Genomic DNA, 21,938 nt, shown 5'->3' on the forward strand with positions numbered 1-21,938 from the left:
GATTCTTGGTTTTGGCATGCCCTGCCGGGTTCTTTATCAGTTTCTCATGTTATTTGTCAGTGTTTTATCAATGCCAGTCTTACCTTTCTCCGCCTACTGTATTGCTTTTCTTCACCTTCTCTTGTAACCCAGGTAGTCTTTTAATCAAAGCTGCCTACTTTCAAGATTGTGGAGTTGTCTGACAAACTGGTTTTTAGCAATCCCCTTTTCATTTTCTTTTTCCTATTTTTGGCAGTGTTCTTCCTCGTGCCCATTTTTACTCTTCTTCATTTAGAAGAAATTAGTGTTAACTATCATAGACGTCTGTTAACTGCCCATTTTAAATGTGTATTTGGCTCATGATCAGCTTGTCACGATGAGGTCTGAAATGTAGGAAGAACTTCTGTACAGGGATGAAGAAGTTCCTAGTACATTGTCTCATTTTCTAAAGTATTTTTTCTGTTAATACAGTGTCTCTGATATGTATGCGTTGGCTATCTTTATGTGTAACTTGAGAGCCCCAACAGTGTCATTCTGTCATGTGTCAGTATAGCAAAACTATCCTCTTTATATTGACAAAGCTGCTGTTGTCTGAATAAAGACTGAGGAATTTGGCTAGGAACTTGTTGTTCAGCATTGACGTAAATATCACAGTATACAATTGGGCCAGGAAAGCTATGTGCCGTTCCTGCTTTTAGGAAGCTGTATTTGAGATTCAGCACTGTTGGCTTAAATCTTGCAGTGCTGAAGTTAGTGGCAGTCCTTCCCTTGTTCGTAAAAGGCTTTGGTTCAATCCCATGCTGCTGACCAAAAGTTTTGTGCTAGCAGGTAGGCTTTGACTAATGCTGAATTTAAATACTATTTTCAATAGATTATAAAGCTAAGCATGCTATAGATAGCTTATAGGTAGTTAAGTATGTAGCGATGGCTCAATAATAGAGAACATACATGAGAACAAATAGGAAACAAAACAGCATTACAAAGTGGATAAGAAGACAGGGAGTATGTACCACAGAAAAAAAGAATCTTGAATTACCCCCCCCCCCCTTTTTTTTTTGTTTTGTTGTGTTTTTCTCAGTAGCTGTGGGGCTTCCTTGGACCTTACAGGTCCTTCAAGAGAAACTGTACCTGGTGTGTGGGGACAAGTGCACAGTTTTCCAGTTCAAGAAGCCTTTTTGCTAGTACAGAGCATGCCCGTGTTGCACTGTCATGAGCTGGGGAAGGAGAGGATTTTATCGTGGGCACTCGGAGTGGGAAGATTGCTAACTTGCCTCCAAAGAGTAAGGACTCTTCTGGTATTGCAGCAGCCTCTTGCTGTGCCTTAGCATCATGTCATGACTATCAGCAGAACTGGGCAGGATATGGGCTCCATGCTTTTCTGTCACTTGCTCTGTCTTCCATGTGGAGTCCTGCAGATAGTGTGCATGCAGGGCTGTATCCCAGGCAGCTGCTGGGCCATTTGAAGCGAGGTCAGGATGCAAAAGCAGAGTCTGGAAGCAAAGGGGATTGAGGAGACCCATTCTGAAAGCCAGACTTCCCTTTTTCCTGCCTGACTTATCTGGTGCAGTGGAAGCATGTGGGATGGGGTGGTCTGCATTCTCTTGCTCCAAGTGTGCAGCTGTTTCCCTTGCAGTTTCTCCAGAGCTTCATGCAAAGTTCCCTGCTGCAAACATGGGCAGATCAGGGCTGTGGGACTGATCTGGGCTAGCAGTGAGAGTGCAGTTGTGAACTAGCACTGGGGGTGGTGGTGGTGGTATGGGGATGTTTGTGTGTGTATGTCTATGTTTCTTTTAAAACCAGGTCAGTAACTTGTCTCATTTGACAACTATGATTTTGGTCTGATGCTGGGAGCCAAAAGGCAACTTCTGCTGTTGGCAATCCATAGCGTAATATGCAACCATATACAAAAGAGTATCATCAAGTATATGATGGATAGGAGTCTTTTTTATATATATGTATATATACACACACACATACAAATACACATACACACACATACATTTTTCAATATATATGTGTAAAAAATACATACTTGCTCAATTAAGACAGCTCCATCTGGATTCCTACGGGACATTCTGACCCTGTAGGCACAGAACACGTAGCTAAACTGGGTAGTTAGAGAAGACAGTGAAAATGAATAGGGATCTAAACCTTATTACAGACATAGAGGACAAGAGTTAAACTTACACAGGACAAATGGGGTCTAAAGGGAGAGGTCATGATCAGCTGTACATGATTGAAAAACATAAAATAGCATTAAGAAAAAAACGATTAATAAGGATGAGATGGATCATCAGAATCAAGGATGCTAAGATGTAGTGGCAATAGATGTATGTTATTCCAGCTGTCTGAGAGTTTTATATGTGCTATAGAGAGAATAAGTGATGGCTTGGAATTCTTAGTGCTAAATGGGACCTAGAGCAGATCCTACTCCACCTTCAGGCTTTGTTTTGCCAGAAATGAGGATACATGTGAACAATTATTCAGTGGAAGGTTGTTTGAATATGCTATTATTTCCCAATCTTTTTTGGACTGCAAGACTTTAATACTTTGGAAAGACAGGTGTGATAACTGTATATACTGTCCTATTTGGAGGAAGATTTGAAGAGGTTAGAGATTCATTATGTTTCAGTGGTAGCCTGCAGCTAGGTTATCTTTAAGTGACTACAGAATCACAGCTTCAGAGTCTTCAGGTGTTCTAACCATGTATTTTTTTCAGCACCATTCACAGAAATAATCTTTCTCATAAAGGAAGTGGCCAATAAATACCTGCAAAAGAAGAGATGACAGTAGTTTAAATAAAGGACTGAATTTTGGAGCTCTCATTTTCCATAGGAAGCCTAGGGATTAGGCATTAAGGCCAAGTACTTAAGTACTTTTTACAGAATTGATTGCTCGAATTTTGAAACAAGAAAAATAGGTACCTCTGTAATGCTATTTGTATGGCTATCTGGCTAGTGCCTATTCAACATCTGAAAAAAAAAAAAGACAAGAAACAGGAGAGGCAATAAATTAAACACATAGATACACAAACCCTAATAAACAACAGTTAGCAGAGACAGTAACAAAGACCAGAAATCTTAAATTGGAGGCTATTACAGGAACCACTGAAATATAACCTTGAAGAGGTTCAGCCAGATTCTTTGATGATGTGTGATGATCATGTTTTTATTTTTCTTATCAGAATGGGTCTTAGAGGAAAGAGTAAGTTTATGAGAATTTTTTTTTTTTTTAGGGAGGATTGTGGGACTGTGCAAAAAATATTACGGGATTTTTAGGGGGAACAAAACCAGTTCTGCATTCCACAATCTACATATAAACATTATGTTAAATGTCTTCTCATTGTATAACTGCAAAGTGGCCACATGTGAAGTAATGCAAATAAATGTTAATAATTAGAACTATAACTGTTAATAAAACCTTTTGTAATTTGTGTCTGGCATTCACATATATAGTTATTTCTGTAACTGTTGATCTCTGACATGTACCCTTACAATCAACAAAACCAGCTTTCACTTAATCTCCCTTTCATACAGACTCTTTAAAAAATTTATGTAAATATACTTTTTCATGGACTCACAGAATCACTGAGGTTGGAAGGGACCTCTGGAACTCTCTAGTCCAACCTCACTTCCTCAACACAGGGTCAACTAGAGCGGGTTGTCCAGGACTGTGTCTAGTTAGGTTTGAAGAATCTCCAAGAACGGAGAGTCTGCAACTTCTCTGAGCGACTTGTTCAGTGTTTGACCACCCTCAGAGTAAAAATGTTTCGTCTTATGTTTAAGTGGACTTTCATGAATTTCAGTCTGTTGCCCATTGCTGCTTGTTCTGTCCTCTCTCAGCCTCTCCTCATATGTCATGTGCTCCAAGCCCTTAATCAGTTGCTCAGTGCTTCACTGAACTTGTTCCATTATGTCCATGTCTTCCTTGTACTGGGGAAGCTGGAACTGGACCCAGTACTCTAGATGTGGTTTCACCAGCACTGGGAAGAGGGGAAGGATCCCCTCCATTACCTATTGGTGATGCTTTTCCTAATAGAGGCTATTGGTCTGCTGAATTACTTAATTTGTGATGAAGTAGTAAGCTTATGCCCTGGCAGCGAAATTCATGGGACTGATTAAAATGGACACATGATGGCATCTTTGGTACTCTGACTCTTGAACAAGAACTAGGCAAAGCAACAGTAATAGATGAGCTTACCACACGCTGAGAGGAAGGGAACTTTCAGGACACGATTATCCTCTGTGGCAGTGCTGCTGTGTGTTGCTGTTGTTGCAGGCTGATGTTTTGGAGCACCCTGCTTCAAATTGTGGCTGACATTTCAGGTGAGTTACCATGGCGTGGTCAGCAGAGCTGTTTAGATGGCAGGGCGCAACTGTGTCTGGCAAGGCCAGGTTTTGCTACTGACGAGGGCTGATGCAGCCGGGAAGCCTGGCAAGAGAAGAGGGCCTACGCAAGCCTGGCCCAGCAAGGTGTGTGGAAGGGGGCCGGACTGTCAAGGCTGAGCCGATCTGGCCGCGCTGTGTGCAGGGGGAGGGGCTGGCATGGTGGGGCTGTGTGCGTGAGGAGGCTGGAAGGGTGGAGGGGGTAGGTGAAAGGTCATGACTGGGTTGACCTGGGCTGCGTCCCGCGTAACAGGGCTGGCAGAGCTGAGGTCAGAGCAGGACCTGGGGCAGACAGGAAGGCTCAGGGCTACGGGTGGGACAGGGACAGGGCGGGGGCCCTGTGAGGGGGACCCCGGGGAGGGGCGGGGCAGGGCCCGGGGCGGGACACAGGGACCTGCGTGGGGCAGGACGGCCAGGCCGGGGTCCGTCGGGGTTAGGGGTTGTGGGACGCGGCCGAGCTAGGCCGGGCGCCGAGTCCGGCCGGCGCGGGCAGGGCAGGGCAGGGCAAGTTATCGCCCCGCTTCGGCGGCGGAGGAAGGTGGCGGAGGCGGCCGGGGCGGGGAGAGGGAGAGAGCGAGGAGCCGCGGCTCCTCCCCCACCACACCCGGTGCGGCAGGAAGAGGAACGGCCGCGCCCACGCCCAGCTCCCGGCCGGCCCCGGCCCAGCGCAGCGCCATGGCGGCGGAGGAGATGGACGGGCTGGCCATGTCCCGGCCCCACTATGGCTGTGAGTACTGGGGCGCCCGGGGTCCGGACATCCGCGCGGGCGCCAGGCAACGACCTGCCCGGCGACGCCCGGCCCGGCCCGCGCTGTCCGTCCCTTCCAGGGGAAGGTGCTGGGAGTGGAGGCTGGGGCGCCGCAGGCGCGGGGCAAGCCGCGGGGCCGTGGCTCCGGGACTGGCCCGCGGGCGCCGTGGGCCCCGCCGGCTCTCCGTCCGGGCCCCGGGGCGCGGCCCGCCGTGCCTCCCGCGGGGTGGGCGCCATGAGGCGCGGGAGCTCCTCCAAGCTCGACGTCCCTCACCGAGCCTTAGAGAAGAGCGCTGGGAGAAAGCGGTGGATGGGCAGCGCAGGGGCGTCCTCCGGCTCTCCCGCCGTCGCCTCCCGCGGGCGGGCTCCGTGCCTCGCCCAAGATGTCCGCCGTAGGCGGGGGGGCGGGGGGAGAGCGCGGGGCGGGGGCGCCCCTGGTGGGAGGGCGCGCGGCGGCCGCCCGGCGGGAGAGGGGCGGGGGGCCGCGGCGGTCCCCGCCGCCTTCCGTCCCGCGGGTTTCGGCGGTGACACCTGACTTACCGGGCGAAGCGCGCGCCCCGATCGGTCACCTCCACCTCCTGTCATACGCTTGCTGCGGAGAGGGAGGCGTTAGCTCAAGGTGTCCGAGATACGTGCTCGCTTGTGCTGCGGTATCACGTCAAAAATGAGCAAAAGCGGGGAAAAACGCGGTGCTGCGGATGGGAGGTGTCGTCAGCGAGTCGGTCAGACCGTGCGGTGCCGCCCGAGGTACCGGGCAGCGGCAGGTGGAGTGCTGGAGGAAGGGTTGTGTGCTGGACACTCCGCTTAAAGTAAGAAGGAAGGATTGAGTTGGGAGGGGAGGGAATTTTTCCTTACTGGTAGGCGTTACCCTGTGGTTTGGGACCGTTTTCAGCTCTCGTAACTTTGGGTGGGGTTGGGGTAATAAGAAAGATGCTTTTGCGGTACTCTAAACTGGCTTCTTTGCTGTTTGAACCAAGATCTTTGATCCCAAGTGCTGTTGTTGATACATCATCACATGCATGCCTTTATTGAAGGCATTTTAGGTGTAAGCTAAGCTTTGATTAATAACGGTGTGACACATTTCCTATTTGTCAAGTTGGTCCATAAAACCTAAAAAGTTGTGGGTTTTTTTGTGGTTTTCTTTTGGTTTTTTTTATGTGAGCACATAGATGAGGTATTAGCTGTAAGAGTGGAAAGAGCAGGCTTTATCACTGAGGCTTTAAACACACAGGATCTGTAAGATTTAGGTACATACCCGTATGTAGGTCCTCAGCTTGATCCAAAGATGACACGCACGTTGTGGATCTGAATGATTCTGTTCCAGATGAGGATTGTGAGTAGTATTTCCATCTTTTTTAGAGATGGACTATAAAGACACGGAAGGGATTATATGATGTGAATATATATTGTTCTTCCTTAATCTTTGACTGCCAAAATTGGAGGATAGATGGAAGGACATGAGGTCACTGATGTGCTTTTGAGGAAGAGGAAGGCCAAGCTTGAAGAAAATAAGAAAATGAAGGACTGTTTCTGAGAAATTGGAAGATGGAAGAAATTGGATCACAGTCAAATTGAGAAATCAGAAAGAGGGAAGATGGCAAGTTTATGTGACAAGGAAGGATAAGGAAACAGGGTCTCTTCTGTTGCTTGTAAAGAACAGATAGACTTGGTCCTTCATTTTTTTGAGTCAAATAAAACCTGTGATGAGTTTCTGTGGGAAAGGTTGGATCTGATTTTTGATGTGCCTGTTCAGTTACATTCAATATTCAACCACCTGAGAATGTGTTTTGACTATTTGCAGCTGTCTTGGATAATGAGAGATTAACAGCAGAAGAAATGGATGAAAGACGACGCCAGAATGTAGCCTATGAATACCTTTGTCATCTGGAGGAAGCAAAGAGGTAAGAATAAGTGGTTTTGAAACTGCTGGTGCTTTAAAAAAACTTGTGGTATTTGGTAAGGGGAATAATTTGGGTGCAGCTTACCTCTTGTCTGTGTTTCTTACTGGCTATATAGATTTGGTTAAAAAACCAAACAGACCCCCCCCCCCCCCCCCACTTTCCCCAAAGAACCGACCCCTCTGATGTACTCATCTAATATGTTTTTAGACTTTTTTGTGACAAGGACTCCGTAGCTCTAGTGCTCCAGTATTCCTAGCACTGGATAGGTTCTCCCTGTTATCTAACTTGTGTATGTCATGGTGCAATTTTACCTCATTACTTATCGATGGACCTGAAGAACAGGTTATTCTCTTCTTAACTGCAACCTTTTACAAATTTAAATTGTAACTTTATTTTCCTTGCACTTACCTTCTCTTAGACTGAAAACCCAGTTCTTGCATATTTCTCTGTGGGTCCTATTTAATAGATCTGCAGTACTTTTCCCTAGATTGTTTTGACTTATCTCCACTTACTCCATGTCTTTCTGGAAGTGCACTGCCAAAACAGAAGAGTTTTCCAACAGGGGTGTTAATATGCATACTTACTAGAGCCCAAAGATTGTTTTATGTACCCTGACAGATATGCTAGTATCATACGTTATGGCATCGTATCTACATTTTCATAATGGTATGATGTAGTAGTGTTTTGCTGAGTTGCCACGGTTCTCCTTGAAGGTGTGCTGCTGGAATTTGTTCCTCATCCTGTGTTTATACAGTCTATCTTGTTTTCTTGAGTGTGTTACATTTCACTTGATCCTGCTGAATATGATTTTTCCTGATCTTTGTTTAATACGTTGAAATAATTTTGATCTTATTCCTGTCCACTAGCATGTGTGTAACTTTTGTGTCATCTCCATGTTTAATAAGCATGTAAGCATGCTGTCTTCATTCAGACAATTAAAGTATGATCAGTAGATGCTATATATCTGCTATTAAAGTAAAAAGAACCAATTTTGAAAATGAATGCATGAAGTCTTACTGTTGGTATTTTTAAAAATCTTTTTGCAAACATTCAATCTTATCTTATATGCTGTACATGGAGAATAGAATGAGACAGACCGGTTTGTCTGCTGCTTCCCTTCATGATAGTTGGGTCTTTTCATAAATTGGGCCTTTGTATAAATTGATTTTTTTTACTTGAAATTTAAAATGTTTTTTGAAGCTGAGTTGAGACCAAAGACAGGTTTTCAAGAACAAGATTAAAGAAAAAGAGGTGAGGTAATGTTTGTATTGGTTACTCCCTCTGCCCCCAACACTTGAAAGTAAGGCTAGTGTTTCAGTTTGCATTTTGTAATTGGTCAGGAAAGGGATTGTGAGCATTTTGCAATTAGTCAGGAAATGGATTGCAAGCTTAGACTTTCCTTGTTCCCACAAAGATCTAGGCAAACTAGCCAATGTGTATGCCACAGAAAATAACTTCTGGAGCCATAGAAAAGTATGGAGTGTGCATAAAACATGTTCTAAATAGTCAACAGCATGTTTTGTCATGGCTCACTGAATACTTCAGTCTGCCTTTGTCCTTCAAAAGATGATATAGATGAAGAGCCAGAAAACTTTCTCTTCCACTGGCGGGGTGATGAATTTTGGATAAATCTGTGTAAGTCTTCCCCAGCAGGACAGACATGTTCCACTGTAGTAATTTTATTGGGGAGGAAATGCTGAGCTTATACAAGTTCACTCCTGGCAGAGTATAAAGAAGGACTTCATTCCAGGATTTTAATAGTTTACGCTGCCTTACCAAGAATGTATAGTATATTTTTGAAGGGGCAGGGAGCACTCAGTTTATGCTATAGTCTTTTAGGTGCTTCATAACAATTGTCACTACTATAGATTCACAGAGGCTGCTTAGTTCCTAGCAGATAATAATTTTCTGTCCATGCAGATTTGGATGAGGTTTGAAGTAGTGGGAAAGATCTGACAATAAGTCAAAATAACTCCTTCCCTTTGAATCCAAAATCTTTAGGAGCAAATGCTGGGTGACAGGGAGAGATGAGTTGTGCTGTAGTCACTGTCCATGCTTGAAGGACCCCCAGATCCATTGCTTGTGGACTCTTTCTGTTGTTGGCCTCAGAGTAAATGCTTTCTGAGGTGCTTGTTCTCTGTTCAATTCCATGTCCAGATTTGCAGAAAAATTCAGGCAAAAATACTTAACACAGCAACAGCTTTAATGTTTTCATTAAGCTCTTGCTTAATCATGGGGACTTACTCTTTAGATAAATCATCTTTGACTCTAAAGTTTCTTGGCCATCTTATCTCTGCTTCAGAGTATTGCCTTGGTATTGATGAGGCTGAGCAGCTGGGCGTTTGATTTTGCCACACCTTGTCAGAAACAAGATGTTTTCACCATTTTGTCTTGGATTGAGCCTTCAGGTGTTTCCAGTAGAGCCTCGTGGTTGCCAGTGTGTTTTGTGAAGAATGAAGCAACAGCTGTGTCGCTCAAAATGCAAGTAGTGGTGTTGCAGCCTTCCTCCTGACCTTGGCAGTCAGAGCACTTGCTTGTTAAGTGGAAAGTCTGCTTGGAGAGCTTCAGATACCCCTTTTCCAACCCTCAACCCATGTTTGCTTACTGGTCTATAGGCTGTTGATGCATATGTGAGTGGGAATTCCTGACTCTTATAGCTGAAGCCGTAACACTTTGCATAACAGTTAAACATTAAATGACCAGAAGGAGGGGAGCAGGCTCCTTAGTTTAATAATTAAGATACACAAGTGAGAGCAGAAAGGCTTGAGTTCATGGTCTACTCCCAAGATGTTTTTTTCCTCACTGAGCAGTCTTTTTGTAAATTGTCCTTTGAATTTTTTTTGTTACTACTAGTACAGCCTAAAAGAGGGCTCTTGGCTGTGTTGTTTGCAAGGAGTTTATTTAACAAAAACAACTAAACCAGAACTGTAAGAGATCATTATATTTGAAATTAATGTCCTTGGTCTGAGATTTTCTGTATTTGACTTCTTTGCCAGTAGTATAACTGAGACATAACAAGTGAATTAGATACTGTAGCATTTTGCTGGTGCTGTTGATTACAGTGCCTCAGAGCTGTGGGTATGGATAGGAGGGTTTATAATATTTCTTCATAGTGAAAGATTTTCAGATTGGAAGTTATATCTATAAGGAAAAGAGGAGGACCTAATAGCAGAGGAAGGTATCTGGTATGCCTTGTGTCACACTCTCAGAAGCTGAAAAGGTGAACGTTGTAAAGTTGATGGTGGCTGGGGCAGGGTGGGAGGCAGCTGAAGAACGATTCTTAGTGTCCATCCTCCTCCCTCCCGTAATTGTATTATCATATTACATTATAATGTCGCATTCAGACACTGTAGTTTATATTCAGTTTTTCTATAACATAAAGGCACCTAAAATGATGTGAATAATATCATGTTGATTTGCATTGCATCAGCATTGTCAGAGGCTTGCTATCCCTTTAACCAAGCAACAAATACGGAATCTAGAAGCAGAAGTGATTTCCCCCCTGCCCCCTGTAAATGTTAAAAGCAGAAGGTAAGATGAAAATTGGCTAGCACCTAATTTCATACTGAAATGAAAAATCCAGAAAAGTCTGAATTTCTGTGCTGTCTGATGTAACAGCACATATGCAGTAGCTTTGAGTATTTCATGAAGTTGTTTGGAGTACCTGTCTGCTAAAGAGCATACATTGGAGGCATTTTCAGAGGAATATCAATAACTTGTACTTATTTAATGGTATTCTAGCCTGGTTTGTTTTTTCTTGAGCTGTCACTGTTGCTCTATTTAGCAGTTTTTGACTTGAGCTGCTAATGTGCAACAGTCTTGTGAAACAGGCATTATTCTTGCTAGTTGGAGAAAGGGAGGCAGAGCGTGCAACTAAATTGCTCAAGATCGTGAAAAACATTGAAATGAAAATTGGAGCTAAAATGAAGATTGTGAATAGAGGTATTCCTCTACTATGCTTGGACCAGATACCTCTTTCTTGAATAAAAATGGCTTTATGAATAAGTGTTGTTTAATACTTCAAGTTTGGTGGTTTGTGTTTGGTTGTTTGTTGTTTTTCTGGTTTTGTTTTGGTTTTTTTTTTTTCTGTCTCCAAATCACAGTAATCTATACAGAAAAGCTGTGGCAGTGTAGATAAAACTGTAAGAAGTACTGTGTTCTGTTGTGACATGGCAGCTTGTGCTCACAGAAGGGTAAGGGTATACTTCTCTGGAATAGAAGCAACCCAAGAGACCTTCTTTTTGTGGTCCTTGTCTAGAAGTCAGGCTGGTGCACTATAATATTCCTCATCTGTGTTGTGAGATAGCCTTATTTCCTATGTGGGTTACTTGTTGGGGTATTGTGGCATTTTCATGATGAAAATAGCATTTAACAATTTGGCAAAGGCTTTTTCAAGCTTTGTCTTTCACTGTGGAATATTTTATGTTCTCCAAGTTGGAAACTAGAATGTTGTTGGCTCTCTTGTTTCCTTATCTGGCTTGCTGGGTGATGGTACCCTGCTTTTCCCCTGGGATAGTAGGAAATATTTTCATTCTGGATTATGTCCTAGCATGGTGTAAGCATTTTAGTGCCCAGATTATGTGGCTTCCAATAACTGTATAATTTCCATTCTACCTGAGCAGTATGTTTCTTCTTGTATGCATCAGGATGGAATCTGACCATGTGGTTTGTTTTTTTTTTTTTCTTCTGCTTTTTGGGGTTTCTTGTAGATGTTCCCTGTTGATCAAGAAAAAGATGCTGCTTGCTCTTTATTGCTGATTTAACATGTTCAGGATTGAAGTGTACTATCTGTGATCTTGTAGTAATCCCCTTCTTTCTGACAGATTAGAAGAGGGCTTAGTGTAAAGTGGTGACACCATTGAGAGAAATAAATATTTTGTGCCTGTGTGGTAAAGTCTGAAGGGTCTTTCCGACTGATTGCTTTTCTGTAAGAATCACTTTCCCCTCTCCCTCATGCATAGTCTCTCTCTCTTTAAAGTGGGGAGCAGTGTTTTGGGTTTGGGTTTGTTTTTTTTTTTTTTTTTACTGGGATGACTTGTCTGTATCTAAGCAAAAAATAAACCTAAATTGTTTGCCAGGTGACCCAGTTAAATTTTGTTTCCCAGAAGAAATCTAATGTTTAAAGAAAAAATCTGGTCTTCATCTTTTTGGGGTTCCCACTTTTAGTTTGAAAGTGTTTCGATGGATATCATTGTCTCTTGGAATTTGGCATAGTCATCCAAGATCTGCTTAAACAGGTTTCTTTCTCTTCAGAGGTGTAGGCTGCCCAGAAGGATGACGAAGAAGAATTATAGAGGACACCACTTTCTGGATAGATTGAACACCTCTAGAGTTAGTGCTAGATGGGAAGCTCTATAAGGCTTATTCTGTGAGTAACTTTGTAAAGCTGGTTCATCAGTGTCTGTAAAGGTATAGATAACCGTTGTTGAAGGAGCTCTTGTTTGAAGATAAAATTTTTAAAAGGCTACACTACAGCTTAAACCTGCTTGTGAAGGAAATGTGATAGTTGCTGTTTTACACAGAATTAGTCTCAAGAGGCTTCTTCATTGCAAATCAGAGATTTTTCAGAAAGGTGATAAATTGCATTGGTTCCATTCTCTTATTAACCTGAACATGGAAAAATTGTGGTAGTTCAGCTAAAATGTGTCTCATCAGCCTCTGGTAAGAACAGAGCTGCAATAGAGAGCTAGGTACCAATAAGGTAGTTTGAGAAAAAGCAGGATTAGGCTTTCTCACTTATTTTTGTACAGTTCTCAGTGTACCTCAGATAAGCAAGTCGTGTGCAGAAAATCTTGTTTAAATCCTCCTTAAATTAATCTGCAAATTGGATACAGGCAAGTTTCCCGTGGGTTTTGAAGCTGTAGAGCTGGCGCACTACCTCTTGGAGGATTCTGAGGATGAAGTTGTAATAGCAGTCTGTGGAGTACAACTTAGAGTGCCACAGCCCTGGTCGTGTGAACCAGAGCTGCAGTTGAAGAATTTCAATATTTTTTGTTGTTGTTTTGTTTTATTGTAAACCTCAAGATAGCAAGAATAGTATCTCTGGAGTCCCTCAAATAAAAAGAAAGGTGAGGATTGTTCTGGGTTTGTCTCTGAGCTAATCCCCGCTCGCCTCCCCCCCCCCCCCCGGCTTTTTCCCTAGATTTAGGCAAACCTGACTTTGTGGGATAAGATTTCTTTTAGCTTTTAAAGATATTTCTATTTGCATTCATATTCTAATGTCCAGAGTGTATGCAGCCCAGCTACAATTTACTGTCCTTCAGTGATTTATGAGCAATTAATTAATTAATTACCTCAGAAGCATAGGAAATTATTGCAACTTTGCAAATAACAGAAAAAGAGAAGATAATGCAGTGGATCTTAAACTGTTCACAGACTAGATATGAAACGTATTCTGTAGTTATGATATGTGAAAGCTATTTTGCCTTATGCAGGTCAGCCTGCGTCTGTATTTAATCCATGAGATCATAATGGTCCTCTCTTTAATAATGCCTGGTCAGTATTGCATGCTGAAAAAGACCTAAAGATAGAATTAGTTATGTTTAGAAAACATCTGCCGTAATTTTTGTTTTATAACTTTAGAATGAGGCCTTTTTTCTTTTTTTTTTTTACCTATTTGTAATACTGAAGTATGATTGGATTTCTACAGTTGCAGAGTCAAGTGAGAAATAAGCTTGTTCATAAATCGATGTACTTGTAGATATATTTGTATGTGAGGAGTCCCACTATTTTCATGTATAATCCAAGTCACAAAATTACAGGAACTGGCATTTGGCTGAAAATGACTTGTGTAACTCCCACCAAAAGTGAGCCCTCTAGGTCAGGCGAGTGGGTCAGAACGTCACTAATTGATGTAGCAGAACTTACTCTTATGTGGCATAAACAGAGTTCCTTTTTATATTCCAGGCTAATCAAGACTTTTTTCTTTATTTCCTTCTATTTCCATTTTATTCCCACTTGTAAATTGGGTCAGGTATTGTTTTTTGGGTTGGTGGTTGGGTTTTTTTGTGTGTGTGTGGTTTTGTGGTTTTTTTTTTTTTTTTGTTTTCTGCTTTCGTCAGATACGATGCAAGTCCCATGTTAGATTGTAATCCATGAATGTTCATAGATAATATTTTATTATCAATAGTTGTAAGTTGAAGTAGCTGCTGTTTAGCTCTCACCACTTCATCTGGGGCTTCTTGTCAGCTCCTGTTTGGACTTGAGGAGATATTTCTGTACAGTTCCTGTACTGTTTTGTTGATGACCTCATGCAGCTGGCAGGGAGTGGCTGTCTGGACTGGATGTGTCTTGGAATGCACATTCAGAACTATATTTTTCTCAGAATTGGGTGGAGAGAGGTGGAGGGGAGGACAGTGGTGAAGTACCACTGTCTTTGCCTCACTCTGAATACTTTTTTTATGACTCACTGGAAATAGTAATGAAAGGCAGGCCAGGAGGAGAGAAACAGCTGTTTGCACAGAATTCAATTCAGAGACCAGGGTTTTGCTATTTGGAAGGCGGTTTCTGAAGGAATATTTTACATAATGCAAGAAGATACCAGCCCAAAATAACCAAAGCCAGTAGTTGTCACATAACAGTTCTTGACTATTACGTACTGTGGAGTGCTCCTTATAACAGTTATTTGCAAGAAAACAACTTAGTCTTAAGGTACGATAACTTTAGTGAAGAAACTTTAGTTTCTAATGGTAAGTGATCACGGCAATTAGCTTTGGCAACAGAGTGGTTCAGTGTGCCTTGAAAAAGATTTTTGCATATGTGATAAGTTCCTCATGCCTATGTGCTTGGTACTTATCCGAAAGCTCTTCAGGACTAATCTTTTTGGCAAACATGGCAAATGCGATAGGATCCCTATCAGCAAGAGCAGCTAAGGTAATTTTTACCAGTTGTTGGCAGTGTTTTCAATGGAACAAAGAGGAACCTCATCTTTACTTTTATGGGGAGGGGGCGGCAGAGGCAGGGGCAGGGGGAGGGGAAAGGATTTCAGTGCCAGAACATTAATATGGTCTTTGGTTCAGCTGCACCTTGCCAGGGAGGGTACATCAATCATTGAGAAAATCTGGCCTATGTTACTTGTTAATCCTTTGCTTTTTGGTATCTTTGAACTGAAAATGTTTCTGTGGATAACGAAAATGTTCTAGGACCTTTTAGCTGTGGGCAGCACTTGTTTTCCCAGCTCTTCATTTGAGAGGCCGTGTCTCTTCCTGCACAAACAGTAATGAAATGCATTTAAATTTCCACCTACTTCCCTAGAAGAGAACACTCCTGATGTGATAAATTTATTTTAATTTGTTGTTGTTACCTCTCTGAAAGATCTTCTTTCATCTTCTTGGGTGATTCCTTGATTTATTCAGAGTTGGTAGAATGAGTTATTTTAGAGAGAAGTTTTTGTTTGGAATTTTTGCATGGATGTCTAATGCCCTTGCTCAGGTGAACTGGATGAAGAGCTGAGGCTGTCTGCAAGTTTTCTCTTCTGATCCTCTGAGAGAATGTGTGCCAAGTCTGCGATTGTAACTGAACTAAAAATGTTTTGAGATTTGTACGTAGAGGCAATGATCTACTGGAGTATGAAATCCCTCTTCTTTCAATAAAATGAATAGTATGATTTGTCCAAAAAATGCCATACCTGTGGTGTTGGCAATACTGAGCAGTGCAAAAGCCTTTAAGCCATGGCTTTGTACATTCTTTCAGATGGCTTATGCAAACACTGTTGGAGGGGGGCCGGGATGGGAAGTGCTGCCCTTTCACTCTGGCCACTTTTTCCTCTGCTGTGATGGTGCTGCGGCTGTGCATGTTTTCCTTGGCACACCTGTAGGGAATTGCAATAGGAGGGCTGAATGGATGTGAATGGAAGCATCTAGATGTGGAGGCATCACGTGCAACTGGGGAAGGGCTGTTGGAATGACCTGTGTTTAAAAATGCCCGGATTAGCAGCTAGTCATCAAGACCCCAGCATGTTTGCGTTCAGTTTCACGAGATACCCTTTGGAGGCAGAGCACAGCGAACAAATCCTGATGAGTTATGGAGGTGGTACAGGACAGAGATAGTCATCACTGTCAGCTATGAAAGGGTATGGAAAGGCCTATCTGTAACCTGTAAAATCTGCATGTGGTTGCCAACTGAGAAAGAGCCCAGGAGATGGGAGGAGAACTTTACAACTGGCATCCCTTGCCCTCCATGTCAGGGCAACAGGTCCTGGACCTTCTAATGCTTGTTGTTGGGCCAGGTGTAATGGCCCACTGCTGGGCGGACAGCTTGAACATCCTTCTCCTGGTTGCCTGATTGCTGGACAGGCTTCTTGGGCACCAAATGCTTTCTGGTGCTTGTGAGTCTGAGATTGAATAAAACCTGTTTTGTTCTGAGTTTTTATGTCAAATACAATCAGCTTCCCCCTTCTATAAGGTTATTTTGCTACATTGTTGGTACAAGGGTGTAACTGCATTTCCTACTCATCTGCCACCTTACAGGTTCAATAGACGCTGGTTTTAGACCTAAGTTGAATGCAAGAGCTTTTTTTCTTTTCTGGGACAGGTGACAAAGATTTAAATTTCTATTTCAGCTTGTTAGATTTCTCAAAACTATTTGAATTGAAATTAAGAATGCTGCTTTTGATAGAGAACTAGAGAAGAGAATTATAAACTAATGGACAGTCAAAATGTGCTTTAGGAAGCAGATCTTGCTCAATAGCATATTTCAAATTACACTTCTGATTGTTTTGCGGTAATTACTGGTGTAATTTTAAGTTGTACAGTTACCTGACTTAATATGTCATAATGATTTCAGCAAAGCCCTGTCTGTTTACAGGTGTGATTTCAGATCTACCTGCTTTGGAAGACTAAGGGGCTGATCTTGAACACTGTATCTCTTGATGTCTACTGTTACACCACTGCGGAAGCCAACTTGCCTTCCCCCTCCCCCACCGTAGATTTGAATATGTTCTTTGAAGAGTGGAATTCTAAATAACTATTGTTGGTGCCTTCCTTTAGCTTGGACACCTGCTGTCTGGAATGTGCTGGTGTCCCTCAGTCCGCTTTTGTGAGCCTTGTTTCTGTAGGATGAGTTGTCAGGCAAAAGATGGTAATGTTTGAAATTCTATGTGTCAGTGCAGGATATTAGACAAGATGGGGGAAAGCCAATGATATGTTATGCAAATATGGACCCTGAGGGTGAGCAAACCTGGTGGGGAGTTAGGGAAAGGGAGACAGTTTTTCTTTCTTGAGGTTTTGTTGTTCTGAGTGGAATGCTTGGTATTCTGAAAGTCTTTGCGTGATGTAATTGAATGGCTGGTTAGCAGTGTTCACTGGCTTGTTTCCAGCTTCTGATTGGCAGTTATACTGTGATCACTGAAACTTGGTTTGACAGAGGGTTCTGCCCTCTTCTCCTTGCAGTTTTTCTATCATCTACCAGATTCTTGCCAAATTTTCCTGTTACAGCAGCCGAGTGAATAAGATGTTATTGCAACCTCTATTGCTTGAGGAAGATGATATAATTTACTGCATGTCAGAAATCTTTTGAAACAAACTACTCTCCACTAAAATAAAAGTCCTTTTCAACACAGGGACAGGTACATTATGTTACAGGTCCTTGTTTTTCCAAATGTAGATATCCAGGAATTGTGAAACTAGCTAACTAGCTGCCAAAAACTGAAGCATATGAACATTTTTGAGTCTTTGCTGCTGCAATTTTTCATTTTGGCTTTGGTAGATCAGGTGCAAATTTTCCATTTATTTTCTTGTGGACAAAACAGTTGTTTTACCTTTCACTTGCTCTCCAAACTACTGAAAGGAGAAGAGAGAAACTTTTTCAGTCTTTCCCCAGGCTCTCCTTTAAAGTATTAAAAAAGCCTGGACATCAGCAATATATGCTGTGACTTTTGCATCAGTTGACATTTGATTGAATTAGACCATGAAGGTATCCAGTGTTGATTTTTTGAGGTTCCACGTAATGATAGTTCAGCCAATATCTAGGTGGATCATTCCAATGGATTAAAATTCATGTGTGTTTTCCAATAAGAGTTTTTCCTGCTTCAGCTTCTAGCTGTTGTTTATCATTGTCTTTGTCTAGTTGAGACTCCTGCTCTTGTAAATACTCTATTTATATTGGTACTTTTAAGAGTGATTAAATATTCTTTAATAGCCACTTTGCTGACCTGGCAAAAATAATCTGTTCTTTTCCTTGGGATGGAAGGTGAGGACACTCTTGGTCAGGTGACTGGGCTGAATCTGCTTGCTGAGACATAGGGGCCCCAAAATGCAAGGGAAGCAGCTGGAGTCTGTTACTGCAGTCAGAGAAAGAAATTTATCTTTTGTAGGTGTGCCCTGATACTGTGACTTTTTTCTCCATGCAGTTTTAAATTGATCATCTGCGCCTAGACAGTTACGCTTGTTCTTGCTTCGTGCTAGTTTATTACTCTGGTCATGTGGCTGTCTCTCTTTGGTTTCCCCGCTCTAGTCTCCTTTCTCCAATACATCAAATTCAACCTTGTTTTTGTTTAAATGCATGTTATTTAGCTTTGTCATAAGTAATAATTTTTTCACTTGCTGATCAGTACTTTCACTTGGCCAAGGAGAGCAGCTTTGATCAATTCCTGTTCCTTATCTTCCTCAAATAAGGTCCCTCCTGAAGATGATTTCTTTTACCCCCCAGCTGGTGTAAAGCTTCTGCCTTTTCTTCTATTTAATGCCTTCTGCAGCAGTGTCTACCATCCTGCACTGGATTTGAGAGTGCCAAGATAGGTTTTTGGTGGGGTTTTTTTTTTTTGGTTTGGTTTTTACTTTTTGGAGTATGCTTTCTTGGTCCAGTGCTCACCTTTGGTTTTTGCTGTGTTGCACATTTTATGGCATGTTATGGGCTGTCTGGGGCAAGGGATGGCTTGGAAAATAACATGCTGAAGCACAATGAATGGCTTGTGCATAATTGGGGTTTGTGTGTACAACAGTACATAATAATTTCTTGTCTGGCTGCTGTGGAGGACCACATTATATGTCTAGTGGATGGGAGGGGTTTCAGAGAGGATTCTTTTCCTGTTGTAGTGGGTTGACCTTGGCTGGCTGCCAGGTGCCCACCAAGCCGCTCTCTCGCTCCCCCTCAACTGGACTGGGGGAGAGACAATAAGATGAAAGTCTTGTGGGTCGACATGAGGACAGGGAGAGATCGCTCAGCAATTACTGTCGTGGGCAAAACAGACTTGGGAAAATTAATTTAATTTATTTCCAATCAAATCAGAGTGAGATAATAAGAAATAAGAACAAGTCTTAAATCACATTCCCCTCATCCTTCCCTTCTTCCCTGGGTTCAACTTCACTCCCAACTTCTCTATCTCCTACCCCTGAGCAGTGCAGGGGGACAGGGAATGGGGGTTGTGGTCATTTCATTATGTGTTGTCTCTGCTGCTCCTTCCTCCTCACGCTCTTCCCCTGCTCCAGTGTGGAGTCCCTCCCACAGGAGACAGTTCTTCACGAACTTCTCCAACGTGGGTCCTTCCCACGGACTGCAGTTCTTCATGAACTGCTCCAGCACGGGTTCTTTCCACGGGCTGCAGTTGTTCAGGAACAGGCTGCTCCAGTGTGGGTCCCCTGTGGAGCCACAGGTCCTGACAGAAAATCTGCTCCACTGTGGGCTTCTTTCCATGGGGCTGCAGATCCTGCCAGGAGCCTGCTCCAGCCTGGGCTCTCCACAGGGTCACAGCTTCCTCAGGCACATCCACCTGCTCCAGCGTGGGGTCCTCCACGGGCTGCAGGTGGATATCTGCTCCACCGTGGACCTCCATGGGGTCCAGCCTGCCTCACCATGGTCTTCACCAGGGCCTGCAGGGGAATCTCTGCTCCGGCGCCTGGAGCATCTCCTCCCCCTCCTTCTTCACTGACGTTGGTGACTGCAGTTATTTCTCTCACATATTCTCACTCCTTTCCCCCAGCTGCTGTTACACAGCAGTTTGTTCCTTGTCTTAAATCTGTTATCCCAGAGGTGCTACTACCATTGCTGATGGGCTCGGCCTTGGCCATTGACAGGTCCATCTTGGAGCCAGCTGGCATTGGCTCTGTCTGACACAGGGGAAGCTTCTGGCGTCTTCTCATAGAAGCCACCCCTGTAGATATGCCATGCCCCCCCCCCCCCAAAAAAACAACCCCAAAACCAAAAAAACCACCACCACCAAAACCCCCCAAACCCTCACCATGCAAATGCAATACACCTGTGTAGACATAAGCATGTCATATGAGGATACTTAGGTTTTTCCTGGCTGGAGGGGAGATTTAGGCTTGTGCTAGGCCCACCTGTACTGATTAAGAGAATCTCTCTCGAAGCTAAATAAATAGTTTGCATGTATCCTTGATATGTGGTGTGCTTATGCTGTGTTGCTTCTTGGATACATGGGGGTTATCTTGCCTTGGTATAGAGTGCTAAAGGCAAAATGGAGAAGCAGAGTTGGATTCTGTTTGTTGTGTGTTGTCTGTGTCTGGAGCAACGCAGGAACTCTGTTGTTCCTCTTCTGAATTACTGCAGTGTACTTCAAGTGAAGTTGCAACTTCCAAGTTTTGCATCCTGTGTGCTGGTTGTCGGTTTCTGGGTGAGGTCTATGACTATGTGGCTAATGGTTAAAAGAAAGAAATGAGTATGTTCTTTTAAAAGTGTTTTGTAAACTACCTTTTTAAAATTACCCTCTGTTTTGTAATTTATTGCAGTAAATGGAATACAATCTTGGTTTGGAATACTTTGTTCAGAGTCATGTAAGTGGTAGAGAGTTGAGGGGGAAAAAACACAAGAAGGCTTATTTTAGTTAAGTCCTGGAGAAGAATGAGGATTTTTCAGTTAAATAAAGCTGACATAGAGCAACAGCTTCAAAGATACAAAAAGGTCTAATGTTATTTAAGAACTGTTCTTGCAGGTTAGCAGCTGATCTTCACTGATTACTGGAGGAGGTAGAAATTGGTGTACGTAAATACTTCTGAAGGTTTTGCTAGATATCTATTGACATCTCTGGTTACATGAATACAGTTAAAAGTCTGATTTAGGGTGACTAAAACCAATCTTTGTTAATTACAGTTAATACCACTTTTGCCTGAGTGTTAAAGCAAAATGTATTTAAGTCGTATATACTTTCTGTGTGTGAGGTACAACTAGTGAAAGCAAATCCAAAGACCATTTTAATGCATTTTAATAGTTCTGTGATTCCCAAATACATTTTTGCACTTTAGATAAACTTGCAAATGTGACATACATAAACTTGTCAAAAAAAAAGTTTCATCAATTAAACATATGTTATGTATAGTATTTTAAGTAAGTATGACTAGATACAGCATATTTAATTGAGCAGTCAATTACCTAGTTTAATAAAAGACTATGTTTATTTGCATCTCTCTTACTGGCCTTTATCAGAGGCAGGGTATTGGGCTATGTGTGGCAGGAACTTTTGGTCTGACACCATGAACAGGCATAGGGGCTGCTGTTGTCATCTGTGCCTTCCTTGGTGATAGCTTCCTGTATTAAATATGGTTGAGGTAGCTGGAAGGCATTGTCAGCAACTGTGCTCACCAGATTGCTAGACTGGATAGTCATGGAAGTGCAGGCAGATGCTATCAAAAAATACAAAGAGAAGAGACGTAAGTAGAGTGGTTGCCTAGGGGAAATGCAGATGATCCTACAGCAATTTGGGAGGCTTGAATTTTCTAAAGGTATTTGTCCCCATCCCTTTCTGGCATTTAGTTGATATGCTTTCACCTCTATTTTGTAACTTTGGTTGTGCATTTGGGAATGTGATGTGACTGGGGAGCAGGGGGAGCAGAAAGCCTAAGAGGATATTCCTCCCCCTGTCCCCCCTCCACCCCCCCCCCCAAAAACAACAACAACAACAAAAAACCCAAACCAGAAACCCAACCCAAAACCAAGCAAACAACAACAAAAAAAACCCAAACCAAACCTCCATGGG

General features: G+C 42.8%; 1 protein-coding gene and 1 long non-coding RNA gene across 4 annotated transcripts in view; one reads left to right on the top strand and one right to left on the bottom strand.

The window, feature by feature from the left end:
* Positions 1 to 1,592: 1,592 nt before the first annotated feature.
* LOC138688122 (uncharacterized) lies at positions 1,593 to 5,659 on the bottom strand. The gene is made up of 4 exons (XR_011327171.1): positions 5,386 to 5,659; positions 4,180 to 4,410; positions 2,904 to 2,951; positions 1,593 to 2,748 (listed from the first exon to the last, which is right to left on the bottom strand). It is a non-coding gene; the product is annotated as an uncharacterized lncRNA (long non-coding RNA).
* The window catches only part of IQGAP1 (IQ motif containing GTPase activating protein 1), a 76,410-nt gene continuing 59,415 nt past the window's right edge, over positions 4,944 to 21,938 (top strand). Inside the window, exons 1-2 of one of the 3 annotated variants that reach the window (XM_069798830.1) lie at positions 4,944 to 5,091; positions 6,913 to 7,012. In XM_069798830.1, coding sequence (XP_069654931.1) covers positions 5,040 to 5,091; positions 6,913 to 7,012 — 152 coding nt within the window. In that variant the 5' untranslated portion in view covers positions 4,944 to 5,039. Of the gene's footprint in view, positions 5,092 to 5,718; positions 5,921 to 6,912; positions 7,013 to 14,866; positions 14,885 to 21,938 lie in introns of those variants that run through there. The other 2 variants (XM_069798828.1, XM_069798829.1) reach the window with 2 other exon arrangements.

This window comes from Haliaeetus albicilla, chromosome 12, assembly GCF_947461875.1.
Source record: "Haliaeetus albicilla chromosome 12, bHalAlb1.1, whole genome shotgun sequence".
NCBI classification, from domain to species: Eukaryota; Metazoa; Chordata; class Aves; order Accipitriformes; family Accipitridae; genus Haliaeetus; species Haliaeetus albicilla.